The sequence below is a fragment of the Embiotoca jacksoni genome, unplaced genomic scaffold (genome assembly GCF_022577435.1).
Source record: "Embiotoca jacksoni isolate LCO1_2020_lvr unplaced genomic scaffold, fEmbJac1.0.p SCAF_7, whole genome shotgun sequence".
Taxonomy (NCBI): domain Eukaryota; kingdom Metazoa; phylum Chordata; class Actinopteri; family Embiotocidae; genus Embiotoca; species Embiotoca jacksoni.
This window is the reverse complement of record NW_027185425.1, coordinates 14,836,452-14,856,910: the sequence shown is the minus strand read 5'-3', so window position 1 is coordinate 14,856,910 and position 20,459 is coordinate 14,836,452. Positions and strand designations below refer to the sequence as shown.

The 20,459-nt window shown below is 44.0% G+C and overlaps 1 protein-coding gene across 1 annotated transcript; it reads left to right on the top strand.

The window, feature by feature from the left end:
• Window positions 1-11,248: 11,248 nt before the first annotated feature.
• On the top strand, window positions 11,249-19,826 carry topaz1 (testis and ovary specific TOPAZ 1). Its single transcript, XM_069176521.1, has 19 exons — window positions 11,249-11,832; window positions 11,922-11,971; window positions 12,224-12,309; window positions 12,723-12,769; window positions 12,863-12,927; window positions 13,084-13,142; window positions 13,717-13,803; window positions 14,174-14,231; window positions 14,507-14,658; window positions 14,823-14,915; window positions 14,993-15,108; window positions 15,195-15,246; window positions 15,333-15,504; window positions 15,619-15,719; window positions 15,846-16,011; window positions 17,142-17,294; window positions 17,787-17,990; window positions 18,826-19,013; window positions 19,091-19,826. The coding sequence occupies exons 1-19, from the start codon at window positions 11,249-11,251 to the stop codon at window positions 19,103-19,105; spliced, it is 2,448 nt and encodes an 815-aa protein (XP_069032622.1). The 3' UTR covers window positions 19,106-19,826.
• Window positions 19,827-20,459: the final 633 nt, after the last annotated feature.

Below are 20,459 nucleotides of genomic sequence, written 5' to 3'. Positions count from 1 at the left end.
CCGTTCTGTTAATTCTTGTTTCATTTTAGGAGCAAAAGAAAACAACGTTTTTTCAATTAAATGGAAGGTATCATATCTCAAAAACAGGATTCATAAAGGAATTTAATTTATATACATTAAGTTTCATTTTCAGATTCTTTGTGTTTGACCATATTAAACCACATTAAAGCATTATTTGAAATGCATTATCAGGATCATCTTGCATAAATTGAAATAAATTAATGCAAATATGCTTGCATTTTTAGCACAAAAATGTTAACGGGTGGGAGTAGTGTCTGTTTTATTTCCAATAACAGTATGCATGGAATGATACAGAACTTTATAATGAAAATAAACCTGTTTCACAGGTTATTGTACTATATTTTAGTTGTTAAATTGATCTTAAATTTAGTGGGAGCGTTAAAACGCTCCTTTAATTTGGCTGTGAAACCTGCCGATGCCTTGAGGGTCGGCCTCTCCCTCTCTCTCCCTGTAATTGATTTCACACCCTTTGAGCCTCTGACTACTTTTCTGAGGGCACTTAGGGGAAAGAGTCGGGGCAAAGTCGGCTCGAGAGGTACATCCGCGTAGTTCCACGCCCACAGCTGACTGCAAATCCTGCGCTGACGTCGTCTTGTTCGACCCTCAGCTTAAACATATGACTAATTGAGAGCTCGGGTGAAAAAAAACGAAGAGAGATGCTAGACAAAGGATGGGGGGCTGGGAACGAGAGGAAGAGACGGGAAAGAGGTGGTTAAAAAGAAAAAAAGAAGAACGCACTTAGGAGAAGGAGCTATTAAGAAAAGAAAGCAACGTCTTTGAAAAGATGGCATCCACTATTATGCTCTCCCATCTACAGCTATCTTTCAATTCCTTCATTCTCTCAAAAATGTCACAGATCATTCAGCCTCTTTTTCACCCTTCATTTCTCTCAGTATCACCCCATTTCTTGTACCAGCTGTTCACTCATCTGTTTCACTTTTGATCTCCTTTTCCTCCCAACATCTGAATTACACCATCATATTACTTCCTTACCTCCTTAACATCCTTTTTTTTTTCCCCCCCATATCCTCCCAATTTTTTTTTTCAATAACTACTTTTCTGAATCACCCTCTAAGAAAAGCGACGGGCGGATTGATCTCAGACAAACGCGCGGCGTATTGATTATTCCTCACACCGCGGCCAACGTAGACGCACGAAACATTATTCATATGTGCCGTTAAGTGGCTGCATCTCTTCGCCAAGCAGCGACGTAGATCTATAGCGCTCAGGTGGAGGGAGGCGGAGGGGGAGGGGGAGGGCAGGAGGGGGTCTCTCAGAGCATGTGGACGTTATCTTGAAATGAGGGGCTGGCTGCCATAGCAACCATATGATGAGGCAGGCAGGGCTATTTAAAGGAATTCAGCTGCTGCTCGCGTTCCCGTCAGCTTCACACCGGTCCAGTGAGAGACAAAGAAATAGATGTGAATGCGAGACGAATATAGATCCTTGTCGTTCCAACCCCACAGTCTAATGTCTGGCATTAAGGCTCGGTTACAGAACAGAGAAAGATGCGGCGAGTACCATAGTAACAGTCTAGATGTAGGGTTTCCTGCCCTGCACAAAGGAACCAGTACTATAATGTTGCTTTTTTTGCACCTCATTTTGAAACCCCCTGCAAAATCCCTGTTAGTGTTTTGTCTACCACTCCTCAGTATTTTCTTCTCCGAGCACAACCACTTTCTCTCTTCGTGCCAATGAAATGAATCAGATTTAATTGCAGCATTTCCAATGAACAACACGGATAAACATATGAAGGCACACATATTATATCCATTCACGTCAAATGCATGCATGCACGCTTTCACGCCGTGCCCAAAAAACAAAAAACAAAAAGAACGGTGATGTGCATTGAAGAAAAGTATGAATTATAGCTAAAGCATGCTGCACAGGAGTGAATCTTTTGTTTGATTTTTTTTTTTTTTTGGGGAGGGGCCGCTGTATTGCGTAATGTGTCAACTTATTAATGACAAATATAAAAACATACTCTTTCTCCAGAGATGTTATTTCTCAGTGGACAGCAGCACATGAGGAAACAAGTGTTAGACAAAGAACAACTGCTGTGCACCTCCAGTCACTTGCGTGCCAAACACAGACAGGGAGGCAGAGAGCGCAAACAAAGGAGAGCATCCTTTTTCTTTATTATTTGAACACACACTTTATACTCTGGTTTCTCTGTCCTTATAGGTCGGTTGTTAGGAGATGTACACATGAAGGAAAGTCGATATTTATTTTCGAGTCGCCCACTGACACATTAGCCTCCCGTTTGTCTCTCAACATTTACCCGATTGATGGGCAGTGCTTTCTTTTTTTCCATTCTGTAGCTTTTAGTCGACATTTTTTCCTTCAACACCAAATAACCGTTATGGTTATAGCTGTTATGAGCACAGTGTTGCGATTATAAAAGTTAGTTTCCCTAGTTAGCCAATTAAGGCAGAGATCATATAAACTATGGCAGCGAAGGTGAGCTCATAGTTTAAGCTGCTTAATCATTAAATATTGCTGTAAATTCTCCATTTCCTGACATTTTATAGACTAAACCATGGATTTATTGAGTACATAATTGGAAGATTGATTTTGAAAATAATTGTAAGTCGCAGGCCAGACAGATTTCTGCCTGTTGGTTTGTTCCACAACTAGAAAATGAACCCTTACTGCTTTATAAATTAGCATCAGCTAAATGTCTAAAGTGACAACATTTCATGATTAATAAGAATCCACCTGACTGGTCGGCGTTGACTTGGTTGATGGATGATTCTTCGTCTCTCATAACTGTCCTTTTATCATGCTGATATTTCTACAACATTTTAATTTGAAGTGCATAATAATTGGTAAAACCGCTGGTGTTCTTTTATCTCTCGGTTGAGCTCAGCGTGCTATTTCAATGCCTGAGAGAGCAGTCAGGAAGATTTAAAGTGCTCCATAGAAGCAAAACTGTGAGTGACCTCTCTCGTAACACTCCCTCTGCTCCTCACTCTGCTCTTTATCTCATTCTAATCCCAACTCATTTCATATGCTAAGTAAAAGCTTATATCCCTCTTCACTGTACGTACACACACATACTTCATTGCTGTGGTGTGATTATAAAATTTGCATAGAGGATGTTTTTTGGAGCTGTGGAGAGCAGGAGCTCCAGAGCTGAAGCAGGGGCTTGTGGGTGGTCTAACGCCTGGCAGGTGTGGAGAGGTGGGGCAGAGACTCCCACAATCTCTCGTGTCTGGATTTATGACGAGGACTCGACGAGAGGAATCCAGGGAAAGTTTCCCTCGTGCCTCCGCGTCTCTCCGCTCACCTCCAATGGTTTCCTCAGATGCTAATTTGCATGTTCTCTTTTTCACAGCTGCCACAGATGTAGCGAAGATTAGGAGAGCGGGAGGAAGAGGCAGAGCGGACTCCGTACCCCCAGGGAGGATGCAATGAGATGGAACCACTTCTCCGCTTCCCCATGGAAAAACACTTCCACCACGAGAGCGCCATCTGTTGATTCGGTGGGGTGGGACAGCTGGTGTTGTGAATCAGGCCGCCACAGTCCAGGGACCGGCTACTTCCCAACACCAGGGTCTCACCATCACTCCTTACGCCTCACTATTCTTTCACCGTCATGTTGTTTGTCAGCTAATACCGTAACTTGATGCTGTATACTCTCTTACATGTGTTTATAATGCTGTTTTTGTGTCACTACTATTGGTCAAAGTTTTATTTTAGGAGATTATTTTGTCGGCCTGATATCCTTCTAAAATATGAACAACAGAAATGTGACTAAATTTGAAGCTAAATACAATATTGCCACAGATATAATAAAGAAACATGTGAAATGATTAAAAATGTAGATTCCAAAAATGCATGTGTGGCTTTATTTTCACAAATCCCATGAAATTAAATAAAGTTGTAAACATGTGTTTGAGGAGGTTTGTCATCTTGTCAAATTGACTGCTTTTATTGACCATCAGATGTTTTCCTGAAACAATAAATCATGAACATTTTAAAACACCAAATACATTAATAACTGTACACAGCTATTTGTAGAAATGGGATCCCACAGGGCTCCATCTTTGGGCCTTTATTTGTTTCATATTTTTTGGGCTTTCCATCGATGGGATGGTAAAATGTTAAAATGACCCCAAAATGTCTTTGTTGAATTCCAATCTGTAGTTTTAGCTGAAATATATAAAATTGCCATTACTGGACATTTATTGCTTCACAGGAATGTGAAGACCGAGCAGAGGATTTATCCTCTTGTCCTATGAGTACTGTCGGCACGAACTGACTGAAACACATACATAAAATGAAGTGTAAATGGAGCAAGAAGTATGAGGAACATGTGCAACAATAATTGTTAAAAACTCCCCTTCCCTCTTGTGAATGTATCCTCTTCCCTTCTCTATCCTGTATTCAAACTCTGCTTTCACATTGCTGTCTGAAACTAAGACGAGCTTGTTCACAGGAGAAGCGAAAAACATCACATTAGGTATTAAAATATGTATTGAATGGCCTTAGCATATATTATGATTAAAAAAGTAAAAGGGGTTGTTTCTGAACACAAAGTGCAATGTAAATAAAATATTCTGTTTTCACATATTAGGCATCAGCAATATTTGAGTATTTCATGTTTTAAGCCAATGAGTCACTAGAAATGTATGCACAATATATATATATATATATATATATATATATACACATTTTTTAGACATCTGCATGTACTGCTGTGCATGGGTGTGTGCAAATATCTGTGTGTTCAGTGTGGGAAGGGAAGCCTAGCATAGGAACACCTCTAGTGTTCAAACCAAAGCTTTGCTGCTGCAGCCAGAACTGATCACTTCCAGTCCATTCAGAATAAGCTTATTATGTGCTTTGTCACACAGATGGGTACATTTTCTGTTTTGTTCAGTAGGTCGCACCATTCCAGTTTGTGTAATGGTTAGTTTCATATCTTTTTGTACACTCAACAAAAATATAACACTTTGGTTTTCACTCCCATTCTTCATAAGTCCAAGTCAAAGATCTAAGACTTCTTCTAGGAACACAAGTTGTTTTTCTCTCCAATTTTGTTCACAAATTTGTTAAAATACGTGTCAATAAGCACTCTACCTTTCCTAGGATAATCCATCCACCTGACAGTTGTGGCACATTAAGATACTAATAAAACAATAATTAGTGTAAATGGACTTGCACTGTTGATAAAAGGCCACTCTAAAATTGTGTAATCATGCAACACAATACCACAGACGTCATAAGTTTTGAAATTGGCAAATTCTGACTGCAGGAATATCCGCCAGAGCTGTTACCTGTAAATTCAGTGTTCATTTTACAACTATAAGCTGTCTTTGTTTCAGAGAATTTGGCAGCAGGTATTACCATAGATCACATGCAGCCATGCCAGCCCAGGACCGCCACATTCAGCGGCTTCACCTGTAAGTTGGTCTGAGATCAGCCACCCAGACACAGCTGATGCAACAGTTGGGTTTGCACAACTGAAGGATTTCTGCACAAACTGATATAGCAGACAGAACGTTTTGACTTTTCATGTACACTGTGAAGTACGCTTAGTGAATGAATCACTGAATGCACCGTTCCCTCTCTGTGAAAAGATCAGAGAGAGTCCTCAACCACTCCTTTTAATGCCTCCACGTCACTGACCACTGTGGCTGGACGCATTACAGTATGTTTTCAGGTTGTCCGTCCTTCTGTCCGTTCCTTCCCATGCTTGGAAACGCGATATCTCAGCAAAATCATGAAGGGATTTCTTCACATTTGGTACTAAGGTCCACTTGGATACTGATCAGATTTTGGTGGCCAAAGTTCAACTATACGGTGACCTCACGCAACACATTTAAGGTCGAAGCGCAATTATTCATATGCTACGAATATCGGTCAAAGGTCAACTTCATTGTGAAATTATAATGTTCTGCAAAAAAACACTTTTCTGGCTGTTATTCAAAACCATAACTCAGGAACAGGAGGGAAGATCGTGACCATATTTCACATTTGATTAGATACTGAATTGGCGACGGTGATCTTTGGTGTCAACCTTGAAACTCTGTCTAGTTTTCTTCTTAGATACAGAAATGCACCTTTGGATGGGGTGAAACTGTCTCCTGCTCAGTTGTTAACGGGTGAATGACTGAAAATAAAACTGGCAGCAACTGCTAAGCTGTTAAGGCTTCAGCTGTACAGGAAAGTGCACCAACAAATAAAGACAGGACGGTCGAAACAAAAACACTGTTTTGACTGCAAAGCCAGAGACCTGCCTACACTACTAGATGTTGTAACACTTCAGAGTAGGAAAATACATGGAAACATAGAGAGCCACACTGAATACATGTTCTTATTAAATAGAAAATATGCCAATAGAGGAAGGTAATGGTTTAAGTTAAGAAGAAGCATCTCTAAGCTGAAGAAGACCTTAACATGAATTATAGTTATTTACTTTATACATGAACATAGAAACACAAATACCATTAATACGCTGTGAAAGTATGGCAACGGTTAATTTTCACGTGTGTCGTTTGGCTAAGAAATAAATATTCACATCATTTTATGTACAATTTAAATGCTCCCATTTCTTTGACGCGCATGCGCAGTTTAGTGTTCCCCGTGTTAACCTGAAATCACTTCGCGGCAGGGAAAGTGACCGTCGGGGCCCGGGCTGGTTTCCACACAGTTACTGGGTTTAACTGGAGCAATTAAACGTTCACGTTGACCTTTCAATAGCAACCTGGTTCATTACTTAGCGGTATTTCGTAAGTTTAGTTCGTCCCGGTTTGGGCCGTCAGCATGTTCCCGTCTTCCAGCAGGGTGAAGCTCAACCGAGTCGCGTTAAAAGACATAGTCGAGCTCAAACTGGCGCCGAGGCGGAGACGAGTCCCGAGAAACCTCACAGCTGACCCGCCAAAACAGGAGGGACGTTTTGTGTCCGAGATACTAGTTTCAGAAAAGGACACTGCTGCGGCGCCCGGCAGCGACGAGCCCGTCCAGACTTCACTCACACACCCAATGGGCCCCGCAAGTGCGACAGAGACGCCCGGTAACATCCGTGAAGGAGCAGAGCCGGAGAAAGACGAGACAAACGTGTTTGAACAGTCGCGCAAAGGGCGTTATATTTTTAAACGAGACGGGCCGGACACTAGGGGCAAACACCAACAGAGCAAACCAAACACGAGGAGCAAGTGCAGGTTAAACCGCCAGAGAAAGCGCCGCAATCCCAGACCGAGGTCGACGTGGTGCGTCTGCGTGGACTCGGCGTCGGTCCGACGGACGGAGGTGAACCCGAGAGGCGACATGAGCCGTCGCACGCAGCCGGGCGGGCGGAGACCTCCGGCCGCGAGCAAGCGCGCAAACAGACAGCCGAGGTCGGACTTAAAATCCGGTGGAAGAAGTCCATTTAAACGAGTGAATATTAAACGTGAACGCGGCGTGACCGCCGTCGCCGCGAGCGTCGGGGGCCCCGGTGGAGGGGGCCGGAGCTCGGGGAAGGCCAAGGCCGCCGGGGGCGAGCCTCCGCCGGCCGCTGCAAAGACGGGACGAGTGCCGTCAACACTCACCCGGCTATCAAGTAAGGTGCACCGCAGCTACATTAAGTATTTAAAATACTGAACCACAAAATCAGCATTTTGCTTTGGGTGGGATTTGACTTTAATGTGTTTTGGAGAAAGTTTTTTTTTTTTAGCAAACTGTCGGATAACTAATGTGGTTTTATTCTTCTCAGCGTGTCGCCTTGTGTCGGATGCTAAGCTAACAAAGTGCTGCATCTGAGAGAATATATCGTATATATGAGTTTAATGCCGAGCATGTTAACTAGCAGTGCCCTGATGTCACCAGGTACCATTTTAAATTGGTTTCTAACTCAAGCAGCAGTTACAGGAGCGGCCATGTTATTCTTACTTTGGCCCTCAGGGGCCTCTGGTGGGATGTTTTTGGGACTTTGGCATCTTGGCTCATCAGGCTGAGCTGGTTTGACCAAGTGATAATAAAATACTAATAATACGAATAATAAAAACTGATGTAGATCAATTTTGCAATCGTCTCATCCACAAACTGGGAGTTGGGCTCAGATGGTTTCCATTGAAGATCTTAGTGAAGCGACTCAACTCTGCTCTTTATTGGTAAGTTAACCAGATGTATTTGTGCCAAACGATTGGTCTTCCTCATCGAATCATCCCTTCTTGTAAAAACCAGAGTATCCAACAAAGTATAATTACTACCCCCTGTATGTGGCCGATCGTGACATTTGAGCGAATAATGAAAAATTGGCATGCAAATAATAGTGAATACAAATTCAATTGGCTTGTTTTGTTCATTTTATCATCGTTAAATAATACACACAAAAAAACCCATTAATTGGCTATTGTGATTGGCTTTGCAACTAAATCCATTATATCCATGTCAATAGATGCTCATCTAAATGCAGTCGGTCTAATTTTAGAAGTTAAGCACCTTCGAGATAAACAGTTGGTGGCACTACTTCTCCTATGTGCCTTTTAACCATCGCAGAAGAAGGCGTGCAATGAGATATTGTCCTTAAACAACGCCAGTCAAACCTCAAAGTGCAAATATTGATGAAAATCTGACATTTTTGTTGGTGTCATCCGGATGTTTTTCTCCAGATGAATGGATATGATTCGGATGATTATACAGAGTGATTGCGCGCAGCTCAAATTATCGAGATCAGGCCATTATGGAGTAATCGTGACAGGTCTCGGTGTGGAATAGGCTCATTGCTGCCCTTTGTGACTGATTTGATTTTTTTTTTTTTTTTTTAAACCACTACAGCTGCAGTGCTCACCCGCCATAGATGCAGTGGGAGGTTTCTGCACTATAACACCCAGCAATGGACTGTGTTGAACCTATTATGGCCTAACGGGAAGACACTTCTTTTAACAACCTGCTTTGACATGTAACAGAAACGATCAATGCTTCATCCAAAAATCATTTGTTTCAAGGAACAAGACGTTAAGGATGAGCACTAACTGCTCGCAAAGTTTCGTTAGCTTTCCTACATTAAATAAAAGCTAACTAACCCAAGCTTTTTGTGCGAGAGTGGATTTGGCCGTCCGTAACGGTGCAAACATTGGTGGCAATCCATAATCTCATAAAAAAAAAAAAAAAAATAACAGTCACAATGTGTCTTCTTTGTGTTTACTTAATGCCAGCAGCGAGTGTTGCTCTATCTGACAACTTTTTGTTTCCATTTGCAGACGTTTATGTAAATACAGAACCAAAGTACACTGGACTCGCTGGTTCAGAAGGGTATTTGAGAAGAGCTGTTGGGGCCCGCTGTGGTCTCTGTGGGGAATGTAAAGACATTTCACCTCAGCGGAAGACACGGGGTAAGCAAGGGCCAAAAAGCACTAGCCCGGGGCCCGAGCCACCTAAAGTTGAGTTTAAGCTCAAGAAGGAAAGTTCTGTCACCGAAAACTCTGAGAAGATCGCTGTTTGGATAAAGCGGTACCCCAAAGTGACGCTTTGTGACATAGCTGAAAAATGTGATGCGTGCAGTCACAACTGTGGCTATGTGTTACCGGATTCTCTCAAGACCAAGGTAGTGCATTGTTTCAAAAAGGACATGAGAGCTGGATTTCGATTTGAGCCCGGTTGTTTTGGGCATAACAAACACAGAAGTACAAATAATGAGTGTTGTCCCAGTGTTCGGTGTGAGAAGCCTCAGAGTTTTATCAAACACCAGGAACATCTGGAAGAAGACACAGATTCAGAGACGTTATCCAGCCGTGCCACATGTCATTTTCACAAAAGTCGGACAAGTGAAGGCTCGGCAACCCGTACTGCCTCTTTCTCACGGGGTAAACGTACAAACAAAGATGGCTTTACAACTGGCATGAGGGACAGAGATGCTGAGGAGGACCCTGGGCAAGGATCTGACCCGACAGAAGCAGAGATGCGAAGGGACAAAAGAGTAAAGCTCGGGAATAGTGTTGAGTGCAGCAGCACTTTGGGCCCCGCTGTGAAAGAAAACTGTACCACCAGGAAACCTTGTGGTCAAAGAAACGGTCCAACGAAATCTGGTGACGCACAAATGTCATCAGAACTGTTCTGTCAGAGGGACGAGGTGGACACGGAGGAACCACAGTCGTTTACCTGCCAGAGAGTGAGAGTGTACCTCGGAAAAATCTATTTTTCATGTGCACGCACATGCATGTCCTGGCCCTTCTTAAAATGCACCCCGACTCTTGGATCACCCGCTGCGACCTCTGCCGGTTCATCAGGGTCTACTGATCCATCAGCAAGGGATAACGGGGACTCCGCAACAGTGAATCAAGATCAGCCCGGTTCATCTAGCAACCGAATCAAGGACGTGCTCCCAGATACACCCGCAGAGGCGCAAGACGAGGACGGAGAACGCGTTTTATATGAGAGAGGACATAATAATATGTCTTCACGCTCAGGCAGGAAAGACACGGCGATTGCAGCACACTTAACGCACTGGGAAGAATCACTCGCCAGTCTTCAGTCAGACACGGCTTCATTTTCCAGCCCAAGTCAGCATGGCAGAGAGACTGGCACTGATTCGGTCTCCGCCTCATCTGTGCTGGTTAATGGACCGGACACCGACGGCTCCACGTCTACCCCTTCCCCCTCAGCACTTGGCCTGAGTGACTGGGAAACTGCCACTACTCTGTCTCCCATGTCGTCTCCGTTCGCGCAGGGTGGCTCCAGCAGCCTCTCGGCCACTTCGTCCTCCCTCCCACCTTCATCGTTCCTTCATCTGCCCAAGAACGTCAGAGGTGATGAGTTGAAGGCTGCAGAACAAATGTTGTTCTGCTGTGAAGAAACACAACTGACATCATGTAGTTCCTCATCCTCTGTTCCTCAACACAACTCTGACTCCTTGTATTCCTCTGACTCCTCCCTCCTCCTTTCTCAAGACAAACATAGGAGTGATGCACAACCTCTCTCATGCAGCAGCCCTCCAAAACTGGAGACATATTATTCCACAAGCCCCTTTAAGGACCGGCTTGCAACTGCTCATCCTGTAGAAAGTTCATTTTTGGGCAACAGCCTTAACGAACATTGTGTCCAAATTGACTTCAATGAGTTCAGGCTTCCACCATTGGTCTCTCCTGTCGCCTCACCACAAAGCCACCAAAGCTTCTCGCGCCAAAGCTCGGGCCGTTCAGATGAGGAAAGGAAAAGAAGAATCAACAAAATGCTGCCACAAACATTTAACGTCAATAATGGAAATTTCAAGGATTTTCTTGAACACAGTATTGGAGAAATGAAGGGAGTCTCGTCAAGTCTTAAAACTCCAAGGGAGTCCGACTCCAAGGGTACACCAAGGGACCCTCAGTCCTCTCCCAGCAATGATGAAAATGTAGATGATGGTCATGAAGAGGAAAGCCAAGATGAGACCGATATCGAGGATAACAGAACTTTCAAAAAAGTTCCCTTGGATGCTAAAATACGGACGAAGCTTACCTCACATGTCCTGACAGACACCTGCTCTTCTTCCAGCAGCGACCAAGGTTACGACGCAGCCTTCAGTGATGAGGGACGGCTGCATTCAGTTGGAGAAGAGGCATCAAGCCCATCTAAAATAGCGGGCAGCAAAAGGGCTAAAACCAAAGCAGAGGGAGCTGGTGAATCTCAGCCCGGCATTTTGAATGAGTTCACAGCTTATGAGCAGGACATCCTGCTTGTCGACGTGATCCAGGATGACCCAGAGCTGTTCGAAAACCTGCCGAAGCAAAGCCGGCTAAAGTTGGGTCCTACCAGGGTCCCCGAGGCCCCTAAAAGAAAACCTGCTGCTGCGGTGAAACTACTGCAGTCAAAGACGGACGCAGCATCAGCGCAGTCTGAACGGTAAGCTCTCATGTTTAAAAACATGTCCTTACAGTCAGACATGAACTGCGTAGTCCATTACATACAACACAATGCTGTTTGTGTTTCAGATTGGCAGCAGTTCCTCGAGAGTTTCACCGCGACAGTCCTGATATCTTGGGTACGACCGGTGCACAGAGGCCTGAGCGCCGCACATGAAGGGAAACGGACATGATGACAATTCTGTGTACATTTCTGTAAAGTCTGCTGAGTAAATATCAGCGCTTTAGTTTCACAGCTGTTCAGTTCCTTCCTTCCTATTAAAATGTGATCTCCTTTGAGCAGCCATGTACCCTGCAATTGGTTTAAATATTCAATTCAAAGAGTAACCTGCGATTTATTGTGTGTGTGTGTGTGTGTGTGTGTGTTACAGAAGAGAGTGACAGCAGGCCATGGAGACCTCAGTGTCCCACCACCCCGACCGAATGGCAAAACACAGACAGGCACACCAAAAATATGGTAACGTGATGTGTCTGCTGTACCTCAGCATTGTGTCACAAGGACCTCGCTTCTCAGGAACAGTTTTTCGGCACGGCAGCAGACAACGGCATAACTTCCCTGCAGTTTTAGAGACGCGGCGTGTTCACAAATTAAAGTCCAGTGTGAAAAGACAGAGGAAGAGAGCATGAGAGCTGAACTGAGCACAAGACGGATATTAAAACGGGTTAACGTTCACGTTTCAAAATATAAGCACAGTTACTGTGTGGGATTTCACAGAAATGTAACGCTAACACTCAAGATTAAAGGTTACATCTGAAGTCCTGATGGAAAGTCGGAGTGTTTATCGTATAATCTCGGTCGAAGAGGTTCTGGTATAATATTATAAGAAGTGCAGTGTTTGATGTTGAATTTGTTTTTGTGTTTTTGAACAGAGTCGATCCAATGCCAACAACAATCCTGTAACCGGTGGCCTGGAACGGTACTTGTTTTCACGTGTCACGTGATGAAATACTTCTCGTAGCCAGTCAGTCTTTCAGTGTTTTGCTCATCGTGCGGTTTATGTTGTGAACAGGAGTCCGTCCATCCAGACATGCAGCTCCCCTCATAACATCCCCCCACTCAGGGGCGCAGAAAATGGTGAGGGGGAAATGAAAACGTGTGTCACACTGACGTGTCAACCGCTGTCACCGTTTTCACTCATTTCATCATTTAAGTGCCAATGTAAATGTTCAGTCCTGCGTTTCTTTCGTAGAATGAGACTTGAACCATTTTATTCCTCTGCTCCCGACACAGGATCGTGGAGCGCAAACTCTGCAAACATGACAGAGTTTAGGCGCCACAAATCCAACTCTGTAAGTATCCCATTATTTAAAGAATGACCACCATTTTCCCACAGAACAGATGCTTCAGTTATACACAAGGTCATTGACTTCCCAGTTATTTCAAAGTGTCTGACCGGAGAGAAACAATGTTTTCAAAAGAAATGTCTTACTTGTGTGTGATGCAGTAATCCTGTGTAAATACAAAAAATGATGAAAATACATGGCGTGAACCCAGGGCTTCTGGAGATTTAAAAACAATGGCACATTAAGCTATTATTATTTAAAAAGTTTGAGTGCAATATCTAATTTTACAGTCCATAAATGATCACGTTATGATTAAATCTGTTTAATGTACCCGGTCTAATTTCTGTTCGTTTTGATATGAAATTATGACAGGACAAGTTAGTCTGCAGGTCAGCCCTGTGGATCAATTACATTGTATTCCTTTTATTTAGTCAAAACAATATGTGGGGTCTGTAAAACGAAAATAATGAACACAAAGAAGGAATAATGACGAGAACTGTTTGGTTGTATGTATCACAGACATGTTGACCATGTGATTGGTGCATCTGTATAATGCAGCAAACCTTCTCTCATCCCTCAGTACTGCCGACAGTACTTCAGTGAATCTCTGTCCTGTGGGTTCAAGATGTGTCGCTTCCAACATGTACCTGTGGAGGGCGACGAGAAGGTGTGCTCAGTGGGACATTTATTTAACTCTTAGCTTGCGTGCAGCATTCAAAAGTATTAAGACACTGGAGGCCTTGTTTGTATTTATTCACCAAGGCCAAAACAAAGTGGGTAAAACTGTAAATTTCAAGTTTTAATCCTATGATATTGAATACTTAAAAAAAAAAGTTCCTTTGAGGGATTCAAAAAGTATCTTTCTATCTAATATGTGAACTGTTACTTGAAGCAGTGGACTGAGGAGTTATAGATTTATGCTAAAGCTTTCAGACAGTTGTTGATCACAGCTGCAACATCGCCCTCTGCTGGTGTGTAAATGTAATTGCATACTTGCAAACCTTTGAATAGTTGCCTTTCATTTTTGTCTCTGCCAGTTCTGTGTTGAAACGGTGTCAAGGTTCACCAAAAATCTAATGTGCCTCCAGAAAGCAGGTACATTTTGCTTTTATCCAGATATATATTATTTTATCTACATCTGTCAAAAAGTCAGTGTTTACCATTCCAAAGTTTAGGTGTGCATTTCCTGCACATAAAGATTGAATGTTAGTGTTTCTCCTCCCTATCTGACATCTATGAGTTAGGTTATTTAACTGAATTATTATTTCAACCTTTTAGCCCTAAACTGATTATCTTTCTTAGCATTTGTTCCTTTGCTGCATAATTTTCTTTTTTTTGCATCACTCTGCTGCCCATCTGCTTCTCTCCAGGTGCTGTGTTCACAGGATACTACCAGAGCAACCTGCCAGGAGTGTATTTCTCCATGCCGGTGCTTCTGTGCCTCCTCTGGGCTCAGCTCAAAGCTGGCATGGTGTCTGACGTCTTCTCAGTCCTCAGTGTCAGCCTGGCCCACAACAAAGTGGTCAGTGTGGTTGTCATCCACATATTAACAATAATGTCACGCTGCAGTATGTCTTCTAGTCCAGCAGAGGGCGCAGCGTGTGCTGTGGGTAGGGAAGCACTGCAGTGGTCAACTTCAGCTAGATGTCGACCTTCTTCCCGTCCTCTCCTCTCCTCTCTCTGTAGCCCAGCCACGAGTTCCTGCTGGCCCTCTTTAACCTTGTGAGAGAAAAGGGTCTCATGGGCTTCGTACCTGAACTCATGCAGCTCACCTACAAGGTATCTCTGTTCCTTCACACTTTACTCACTGTTTGTATGTGTATGTATAAGCACGTGTCGTTAATGTGTGTTTACAGATGGCCAGCGCCGGTCTGGAGCTGAGTTTAGATTGCCTCGACTGTGTAAAAAACGCTCCCGTGCCCCAGCAGACGACTCATCCAAACTCACTCGTTTCTGTGTCTGGCAACCACAAGTAAGTGGAGCGTCTTCAAACGCCGTCCGTCACACCCCTCTTCTGTATGACTCTGGATTTTCTAAATGTTATGTGTTGTCCACCAGTGCAATCTTGCCGGAGCACCTAAATTTAGCCCACGCCATCGTGGAGATAGAGGTTAGTCCTTCTCTTCCTTTGCCAGCTTATCCAGGAGGACAAAGTGGTTTTGTGTTCATGTGTGTCATTTATTTTCTGTCTGCCAGCTTTGTACCAAACAAGAGGACTGGAAGCGGATGGGGGAGGTTTTTAGATCCATTTGCCAGTCCAGCCAACACCCGAACCAACTGGAGTCCGTCAGCGGTCGGATCGCCATCGCACTCCTGTCCGAGAGCAAAGACAAGCGCTCGCTGCCCTTTGATTCCTTCGCCGAGACCGGTAAAACCTTTTACTGGAGATGTAATATAATCTGCATTAGGTTCATAAACACGTTTATGTTACGGTACTTCTAATTTCCCGTAGGAACACACAATTTGCTTTTCTATTTTGTAGTGTGTCAGAATGAAGACGAGGACAGTCTGGTCACGAGTTTTGTCGGCAGGATCGGAGTCTCTCTGATGTTAAGATACCACAAAACGCACCAATGGGCCAAGGTACCCACACTGTGTCTCACATTCAGGTCTCCCACTTACACCTGACCACCGCCATAAGAAGTAAGAAGCACTAATGTTGGCATGTGGGTGTCGACTTGTATTCTGTGTGTGTGACTGTAAATGCAGGGCCGTCGGGTTGTGGAGATCATGACCGGTTCAAAAGTCAGCTTCTCGACACTGAAGGGTTTGTTTGGGAACGAGAACGGAGCGTCTCGCTGCTGCCTGGTCACCGTGGCTACAGAGCTCTTCCTCCTGAGTGGCAGCGTGGAGGGAGCTCTTAACACACTGCGAGGTACCGGCTCTGACTGTTCAGACCTCTTCAGGCATCAAAATGGAACCCGTGTTTATTCTGAGGGGTTTTATGTGCCAGGTTTTGTCCCAGTTTTACAACTCTGGTGAGACGTGTGCGATTTGGGCTCGCATAAAAATGTCTGTCAGCCAAGTTGCAGAGGTTAACTTAGTTCAATAGGGGAAAGAAGAAATGCAATAAACCGCCTAGAACTTCAATATTTACATGGTTGATGTTGGACTGGGATACATCCTGCTTACAGAAAGCACACGTGCAATGTCTCCACATTCAATGACGCCCACAAACCTAAAATAACTGTCAATGTAAACCAGTAAAAGTTGATGCATTATTTAATACTGTACATAAAACAAACGATACTCGACATTTTCTATGGTAACAATAAGAAAAAAAAAAGAGTGATGTGGTAAAGTTTTAATTTCTAGATTAGATCCTGTCAGAGGGCTTATTGTTGCTTTTATTGGCAGTAAAGCTGTGCTGCAAATTAAACCTCTCATTGAACAAAATTTGGACTCTGATGCTGACGTAGCTTTATCTTCCAAACGTTACAACTGATCAGGATCTCACTCGACTGAATACCATCCAATGACTTGCAAAGAGCAGCCTACACACGGCAACGCTACACTACTACAACCCCTTTACTGTCGTTTTGTTTTGTCATAGTCGTAGCGATCATTTCAGTGACTCTCAGAGCTCAACACACTGCAGCTTAGAAAAATGTTCGCAGAGACAAAACACAAGCAGGACACCTAAAGGTGACAAACACTTCCCAACATGCTTATTTAATGAATGCTTGCCTGTGTTTTGTGAGTCCTGACAACAAGTCAGTCGTCCATCAGTGCATGTCAGTGTTGAGAAATGAGCTACAATGAAAAATGTATTTGGTTTCATTTTAAACTGATCATATGATTTAGATACTATTGCAGATATCTGCTATTTAGCTAATGTTAGCATTTTGCTTATTGTTAGCCTGTTAATTTCAGTAACTGGATAAAATACAGACAATCAATTTTAAAACCTGCCGTGTTCTCTGGCCGTAACCTCAGTAGATCGTTTTAAAAACGGGGCCAGCGCACACTGTGTGTTTACTTGGGTGTATGCGTCTGTTGATTTAGAAAACCAATGGTTCCTGAGTTGTTGCTTGTGGCCGTGTGAGCCTGCTGACCTGGAGAGTAGGACTCGTGTGTTGATACGTCTGACCGAGAAAACCTCTCACCGAGACACGCTGGAGGTGCTCTGTAACCTCCCAGGAATTAAAGAACCAAACGGTGAGCGACAAAGAACAAATCTGTTTCCCATGTAATGATCAGAATCCCCTTCAGAGGTTTCGTTGAATGTTTGTCGGACAGAATCGCAACAACTTCATTTGGTTCCTTTCTCATCAGCTGCTGCACATTTTAGGACATCAAGTACCGTATCTGTAGCTCGCTCGCTTCAGTTGGGGATCGATCGAGGTCAAATACAGATCTCACAGTTCTGTCGCACAAGCTGGTTATTGGCTCAAATTTAAGCCAAATCAATTCTAACGTTTGTTAGCAAATTTGGTAAATAATGAGCTGCCGTCAGCTGTGAAGGACAAATCGATTGTTTTCCTTTGCTAAAAGCAGAGTTTTATGCAGTCAAGTATGTACTGATGACTTAAAAGTGTACGGCTGCTTTTGAAAGCAGTTGAGGTTGTAACTATAAATGTTTCTGAGCTCAAGCTTCAGTGAGATCTGTTTCATGTGCTTTTTTTGTTTTTTTTGTTTCCTCCCCCTCAGACTTGATAGATATCGCCAGGTACAGTCCTCTGTTTGCCTCTCACCTGCAAGTGTGCATGGACAGACAGATACTTGTTGTAGCTTCGGAAACGGTGGACTTCATGCTCTCCAAAAATCTGGCCGTCGACCACACAGTGCTGCAGATGCTTTTACTCAAACTGGGCAAGCAGAACCTGTGGCTCCGGGCCCGGGAGGTCTTCACATGTGAGTAATCACTCCGGTTCATTCACTGAGCCAGTCGTCAGAGACTGCTCTTGTTGCGCGTGAACGGAGATCAGCGCTGTGATGTGCACAAAGCAGGGGGGAGCCGTCACCTCGGAAACCCTTGAAATGATTCAGAAAGCCTGTGACGACGAAGCAATGAGCCAGAAACAGTCTCATTTCGAGAGGGACAGAAGGTCACCGTCCGAGAGCAACGGAGGTTCAGGAGCGCAACCGGTTTTAGTTTTCTTTGACCTTCACACGTGTGCTCTGTGATTTCATCCCTCGGGGTCGGACTGTCAGCAGAGTTGAATTATGATGTTTTGAGGTCTCTGAGGAAAAACACTCGACCTGAACTGTGGCACACTTGAGAATTCCAACATGATAACGCGCACACGGCGTTCAAAACACTGAATTTTCTCGCCCCCGGCAACACAATCGTTGCCCCCCCCACCACCATCACCACCACCCCCCCCCCCCCCCCCCCCCCCCCGACTCCCTGAGTTTGACTCTATGACTTCTGTCTGTTCCACAAACTTTTAGAACAAAATCTGATGTGCATGGTGAATTTGCAGATGCGCTCGTACCAGTGTTCACAGAAACTCGTGCAAGTCAGGTGCTGATGTCGACCATTCGTGCACAGCAGGAGCAGTCTCTGAATTTCTTTAATTGCGGATCGTAAATACACTTTTAGAAGAGCCAGAAAGCGACTGCACATCAGAGTATAGCTCTGGTTACTGGGTTGAAGGTCGGTCAACTCGAGTTTCCAGAAAGCTGTAATTATTTAATCTGAAAAGATTCTTAATTGAAGGGTTGAACCACTTTGTGTAATCACCAGACTCTCTGAGGGAGGGGTACTACCCCGGAGTATCGGCCCCTCCTGGTTTCATGGCCCTGGTCGTCCCCTGTCGACTGGGGGAGGTGGAGCTGGCACTCGCCTTCGAGATGTTCATCGCCGTCAACGCGACGGCCCTTCTCCACCCTCCGGAGACCGCCACTCCCCTCTCTCAGCATCACTCTCAAAAGGTAAGCCGTGTGTCTGCGTGTGAGAACTCTGGTTGTATTGTGCGGGGTCATGATGGTCTTGGTTGTTCCTCTCCCAGGACTCAGAGCTCTGAGAGCGAGTACCTCTCTGCTGGCAGCCGCCTCCTCTCAGCAGCTTGTATTCCTCATCCCAAACTAGCTGTCCACTACACAGCAGTTAACTCCTCACAAGAGCAAGTGTTCACGCTTAACGTTTCCTCTGCTCGGCGCTGGCTTCGCCACAATCACTTGTGGGCCAGTGAGGTGTGGCTGCACTGAACCGAACGTCCCTGGAACTACTTATGTTCAACCGCAGTTGAAAACAATCAATGGAATCAGGAAAACCTTTCAGTTGGCTCTACGTTGATGCACTCGTGGTCACGTTTCATCTTCACCTTGAAGTTCTCCTGTTGAGGCAGAAAATCACAACCAAAGACTGACGCCAGATGTTTGCACTTTGTTTTTCGTTCAGACTTGTTTTATGATAAGTTCAGAGGTTTATGAGTTGGCTTCTTTTTTTTTGTTTTGTTCTTTTAGCTGACTTGTGACTCGGTGTGATGTGTGAATTTGAAAATCAGAAGTCTTTTTGTGGACGGAGTCCAGCATCATTTTTTTAGGCTTGTTGTTACAAGATTGTGTTTACTTCATTGTAAATAACATTTAAGTGTAAATATCTATATATTTATAATGGTGTTTAGTCTTTGACAGTATTATGTTATTGTACTATATTGATTGTCCAAACCTCCATTGTTGCTAGTCCAGGAGCTGTGATTTACATTTTCTTTCTATGAAGGGTTTTATAAAGATAAAAATAAAAAGTTGTTCTGGTCCAAAAATGTAAAAGTTTGGATTTGTTGTGTTTCTTCACAGGAAGTAAAAGATCATACTTTCCAGAATAAAAGAGCTGTGACTGTGGCCTCGCACCATAAATGCCACTTTCTTTGTTTATGTTGAGACGACGCACCACCACACCTACCTTGATCTTTAACATTACTGAACACAGTTACAGGACACCTCATGTCTGCCCACGTTACAACATATTCAGACAAGTGACGGCTCGGTGACTCCAAATAGTTTCACTTCCAGTGGCCATTTTAAAGTATGTTTCCCTCTTCTTACTGCAGCCCTCTGTACTCATAGCACCTGCCTACTGGTGAAGTCAAGAGTTCCTTTTTCCACTTCAACCGCGGCACACAATGAGACGACATTCCTCCGAGACCACGGTGCTGCGCAGACCGACACAGAAGTACATAAAGTGCTCGTGTGCAAACGGCATCAGACTACAACCATCTTAAAACAGGACAGAAGTCACTGCAGGACGGTGCTGTGCCAATCAGTTCACAGTTTGGTGTGGATGAACCATCTGACAGGCTGGTGTTACGAAGAAGAAATGTCAATGAAGGAGCAAGCGGAGTTTCCTGATTTCTCTCAAGAAGAAATCAGTTCTTC

Coding starts and splice junctions, on each gene's coding strand:
- topaz1 (XM_069176521.1), top strand. CDS start 11,249: ATGAAGGGAGTCTCGTCAAGTCTTAAAACTCCAAGGGAGTCCGACTCC. Junction 15,247..15,332: donor ACGCCATCGTGGAGATAGAG/GTTAGTCCTTCT, acceptor TCTGTCTGCCAG/CTTTGTACCAAACAAGAGGA. Junction 17,295..17,786: donor AGGAATTAAAGAACCAAACG/GTGAGCGACAAA, acceptor CCTCCCCCTCAG/ACTTGATAGATATCGCCAGG.